This window comes from Citrus sinensis, chromosome 3, assembly GCF_022201045.2.
Source record: "Citrus sinensis cultivar Valencia sweet orange chromosome 3, DVS_A1.0, whole genome shotgun sequence".
NCBI classification, from domain to species: domain Eukaryota; kingdom Viridiplantae; phylum Streptophyta; class Magnoliopsida; order Sapindales; family Rutaceae; genus Citrus; species Citrus sinensis.
The window spans coordinates 27027231-27032558 of NC_068558.1; the positions used below are offsets into that span (position 1 = coordinate 27027231).

At 31.0% G+C, this 5328-nt stretch overlaps 1 protein-coding gene across 1 annotated transcript; it reads right to left on the bottom strand.

Annotated features, from left to right (window-relative positions):
- Nucleotides 1-1220: 1220 nt before the first annotated feature.
- LOC102625167 (hypothetical protein) lies at nt 1221-3097 on the bottom strand. Its single transcript, XM_006478204.4, has 3 exons — nt 2767-3097; nt 1780-1894; nt 1221-1500 (listed from the first exon to the last, which is right to left on the bottom strand). Exons 1-3 carry the CDS (start codon nt 3001-3003, stop codon nt 1427-1429), a joined length of 426 nt encoding a protein of 141 aa, XP_006478267.2. The 5' UTR covers nt 3004-3097; the 3' UTR covers nt 1221-1426.
- Nucleotides 3098-5328: the final 2231 nt, after the last annotated feature.

Below are 5328 nucleotides of genomic sequence, written 5' to 3' on the forward strand. Positions count from 1 at the left end.
TGTACTATTGAATTATTAAAATAATTAAGCAACATGACAGGTTCATATTCTTAGTTTGGCAAAATGATCACATAGGCCAATTTTAGAATAATTATATCATTTGTTATAGTGATCCAATTTATTTCATCTTGGACATAATCATTTTAAAAATTGGTCTGTGTAAAAGCAAGTGCTCGTGATCATTTTACTAAATTTAAAATTTTGGTTATTGTTGATTCTAATCAATTATCCATAAGCAGATTTATTGAATCCATTTTTTGTCATCTAGGACAGTAGGTGAGCTGGGCGGTTGGGAATAAATGGTGATGGGTTCTCAGTAAGTGTTAACAAAGCTAAAGAATTTATTATCTCTAGGCTGTAGCTAAAAATTTATCATCATAATTAGTTGTTTTCCATTTGATCCCTCATATTTTAGTTACCTTCAACTTTAAAATCTTAGCATTACCCAGTAAAAAATTAACCTTATCCATTAACAAACAAATCCACATGGATGAATCTGAAGAAATATTAAAACTTTGTAGTGAACTTTCACTTAAGGATGAAGATGATCATGAAGCGGCCGTTAATGGGAAAACTCTAACCTGTGTAAGAAAGAGAAAATTCAAACAGTAAACAGAAGTGTTAATGATGCTGTAGTGGCAGCAGAAGCAGTAGCAGAGGCACAATTGAGGATTGGTGGTGCTGCAGCTGCACTTTCCAAGAAGAACAAAAGTGGGAAAATTGAACACAAGAGGGGATCCAAAAGAAGGAAACTGACAGCCGCCAAAGAAAATGGAAAAGCACCGCTACAGATAACCCATGCAAAAGGCCAAGTGTAGCCAGGCAGAGCCAAGAGAAAAACTGGTATTCTAAGTATAAATTAGACCTCCACGACGTGACTGTTAATCCACAATAATTCGAGTTTCAGTCAAATAACAGAAAGTATAGCTTCTGCAGCTTAGTTATTCCATGGCAGTTCAATACCAAAGCTACAAACTATAAAACTGCTGATAAGTTCAAGCAGGTTTAACCAATACCTATAAAGGAAATCTGTTACAAACTACATAATTGTTGATAACTTCAAGCAGATTTAAGCACTATCTATAAAGGAAATCTGTTTGTCTGGGAAAAAGACAGGCCGCATTAACCTCCAAATATTTGGAAGAAAAATTTCTAACATGAGGGGACTTGAAAGGTTGGCATATTTACCACCCGACTAATCAATTCAGGAAGTCATGAGATCTTGAAAGTTTAGCTTTAATTCTTGTCTTTTCTTTAAGAAACCACAACTTCTTTTTCATGCAAACCAGCTACCACATAATTCAGAGTCCTAGGTGTTTAGTTGAGACTTCACAGTAAAATTCATTAATATCAGTAGAAAAAAAAAATCAAACAAAATGAAGTATTCATACAATCAAAATTACAAACAGATAGAACATCCTTTTCCTCAGCGCACGCGGCGAGCTTTTTCTTCCTGTCCTAACCCAAGCGATTTCTGTGCATTAGCAATACCTTCAGGATCTGCAATACAAGTCACCACCAAATTATTTACAAGGGAAAAAAAATGTTGAACAAGAGTATACTATCAATGCAATCACAGATTCTCAAAAAAATATTATGGCTTGAGTTTTATAAGGTTAAAATATTACATGAATTTTGAAACACAAGATATTAAATTTTCCATTGAAGACAAGGAGAAGAACTGTTATAACTTATTGGGTTGGAACTTTGAACGATGCATAAAATCATTCATTTTCCATCTTCCCAGCTCCCAATAATGCTCGCCAAAATCAAACTTACCAAAGAACTGTGTGAAAATCCTCGTGAAGAAACTCAAGTTGCGAGAAACATTGTAAGCCATGGCAGGTGGCAGAGGCTTAACAACAGTGTCTATGCTGAATACTCGTTGAAGAAACTGTACAAAAATGAAAGAATGAAACTCCAGCTCAATGAAGTACACGTAAATTTCTTAAATAGAAGTACAATGAAACAGAATATATCAAGACCTTAAAAAAACAACATTTAAGCACAGAGCAATCAAATAGCCTTAAAGTGTCAATTACATGGAGCACAGAGCACGGTGCTTAACTACCAGTTAACAATAGTGCAGAAGTGCATAAAATAAATGCCTTTCCTCATCAAGCGCAACCTAGATTTGCATCACAATCATTGTAACTTCAACTCACCGAAAACAAAGCTAGAATTCAGGTGTCTTAAGATATTTAGAAGATGTCTTAAGATATTTGTCAAAGATTATACAACCACAAATCTAACAAGAGAGTAGTCAAAATTTCCATATAGATGTCACAATAAGATGCTTCAAACTGCAGTAAAAGCAAACATACAGTCAAGAGCCACATAAAAATGTTCATTATATACAATAAATACAAAGTTCTTTTTCACCCTATACTACATGACTCGTGCTTGAATAACAAATCAACTTTAGTCTGTGCACAAGCAAACACTAATCACCCATTGTTAGCCTCGATGCTGGTGGGTTCATCACTGCTAATTAGATAAATAAACATACAGTTATCAAACAAACCGTATTCACTAACGCATTGGAAATTGAAATTGGTATCGTAAATTATCAAAATATAACAACAAAATTTGAACCAGTCACTATAAAACACATTACGATTAAAACTAGAGCTACATTCTTATCAAAATAAGCATAAATTTTCAATCATTGACTTCAAATACTCTCACGTCACCAAATTTTAATCATTCTAAAACCCGTCAAAAAAAATTCTGCTAAAAACATGAATTGGGTATCTAAAAGGAGACCTGATAATTGCGCTGGAAGCTGTAACGGAGCTGGGGGTCGAGTTGAAGGTCGTCGTCGTCGTCGTCGACATCGTCGTACCTAGAACCCTTCACCTTGCGAGGCACGTGCATTGTCGGTGTGGCGCCAGGCTCCCTCGTGACTTTCAGCTTCGCGTCTTTGAACTTGTCTGCTTCGTCGTCGTCGCCGCCGCCTCTCCATGGTGCCTTCGTCAGCAAATCCTTCTTGGTTTTCCCCATTTGCAAAAATAATTTTTGCTTTTGTTTGTTCTGCCGGAGCTTCTTCTTGAGAGGGAAGCGCTGTTTTGCTGAATTTTTATTGTCTCTGTTTCTGATAGGGTTCTGTTTGGCTGCGGTAGTTTCTTTCGGGTTGTTTGGATAATGGGCTATTCTTATTCCCTGTCTGTTCTTGCTTATTCATTTAATTACAAATTAACCTCTACAACTCACTCTTACCGTCGATTAATATTTTAGAGGTTGTAATTTTTTTTATTTTTTTCTTTGGCCGTCACTACTCACTACTTCACTGGGAAGGTACCATAATGCGCACCGTTGCAAGACCTAATTAACACGCCTGCACTTCCAGAAAGGTAAATTTTGGCTTACCCCCTTATGAATCAACTCACAATTTTCGAATCTCCTCTTTTACTATTGAAAACGTCAAGTTACTCTTTAAAATTATTATTTTACTATTATTTTTAACATAAAAAAGTGTAAAGTAGTATTTGTACATTTTATAGATGATGTGATAATAATTTATATATTATTGTGATATTTTCTTAACTTAATTTTATGTTAAATTTTATTTTATTATGTTAATTTTATTTTAATTTTTTAATTTTATTATTTTAGATATAATATGAGATTAAAGAGAAATTAAATCGGAACATTTAAAAAGAAATCTATTTAAAAGAATAAAAAATGAAAAGCAATAAAGGGAATTAATTGGCACAAACTAAGAAATATTTAATTTAAATTAAGGGTAAAAGCTCATTTACCCCCTATATTTTAAAATTAGTATCTGTTTAGTCCCTGTATTTTTTAAAATGCCTCGAAATATCCCTGCAGTTAAAGTATTGATACCCCTATCGTTACTTTTTATTTCTTTTGGCTTACTTTTATAATATTACCCTTTATAATAAATTTTTTTGTTTGGACATTAATAAAAAGAAAAGAATTAAATCACCAATTTCACCCTAGAAAATAAAAAAATTATAGTAATTTTTTTGCATGCACCATTTGCACACTAGGTAGTTTGCATATAATTTTTGGCAATTAAAAATTAGTATAATTTTTTTTATTTTTTAAGTTAAATTGGTAATTTAATTATTTTCTTTTTATTAATATCCAAACAAAAAAAATTATTATAAAAGGGTAATATTATAAAAGTAAGCCAAAAGAAATAAAAAGTAACAATTTAATTTTTGACAATTAAAAATTAATATAATTTTTAATTTTTAGGGTTAAATTGGTAATTTAATTATTTTCTTTTCATTAATGACCAAACAAAAAATAATTATAAAATGGTAATATTGTAAAAGTAAGCCAAAAAAAAATAAAAAGTAACGGTAGGGGTATTAATACTTTAACGGCAGGGATGTTTCGAGGTATTTTTAAAAATATAGAAACTAAATGTATACTAATCTTAAAATACAATGACTAAATGAGTTTTTACCCTTAAATTAATGATCATGTTTGCAATCTCTATGAGACGATACTCTACTCCTCATTATATTACTTGTGCCGACTAATACACTTGCTAATTCACCCATCAATAGACAAAAGTCAAATCTAAGAAGGCTAATTTTTATGTGGCCCAAATCTTTCTAAGTTTTTCAACACATCCATAAATATTTTAAATACTTATGGTACACATCCTAATACTTTAAAATATTTTCATTTTGCACCTATATGACTAATTGTTTTTAACGTTTTTGTATTTAAAAGTTATTTTAAAAATAAATAAAGAAATTAATTAAAAACTATAAATGGAAAAAGAATAAAATTTACCTTTTATATTTATTATTTTTATCATTATTATTATTATTTTCATTTTGCAATTGTATTTTAAAAAATACATAGATATTTGGAAAAAAATCAAAGAAAATCTTCAAATTCTTTACTTATTCACCAGACTCAAAATAACAAACAACAATAAAGTGAAGTTAATCTATTACTAATAATATGGTTAATTAAAGATTAAACATCTTTCACCCAATGTTTTCAATCTCTTAACAGTTGATTGGTTGTTATGGGTTTTGGATTTTATAGATTCTAACTTTGGGTTTTGGATTTTAGTCTATAGAAATTATGGTGGCCCTTTGAGAAAACCCCTTTTTTGGGTGAGCCCCATAGGACTAATCAAGGCCAGTTTTAGTTTTGATTTAATGTGAGATTAGATTTGAATAATTGTTGTATGATTGTCATGTACATGAAAGGAAATAAAAAATAAAGAAAAAGATGAAGGAGTAAGGATGAGAAAAAAAAACAAATGAAAGGAAAAGACGAAGAAGGAGTAAGGTTGAGAAAAAAAAAATAAAAGAAAAAGATGAAGAAAAATGAAAG

Excerpts from the sequence above, each read along its gene's own strand:
- LOC102625167 (XM_006478204.4), bottom strand. The coding sequence starts at position 3,003 with ATGGGGAAAACCAAGAAGGATTTGCTGACGAAGGCACCATGGAGAGGC. Across the intron at positions 1,895-2,766 it reads GCTTCCAGCGCAATTATCAG|TTTCTTCAACGAGTATTCAG; the intron begins GTCTCCTTTTAG and ends ATTTTTGTACAG. Across the intron at positions 1,501-1,779 it reads GATTTTCACACAGTTCTTTG|ATCCTGAAGGTATTGCTAAT; the intron begins GTAAGTTTGATT and ends CTTGTATTGCAG.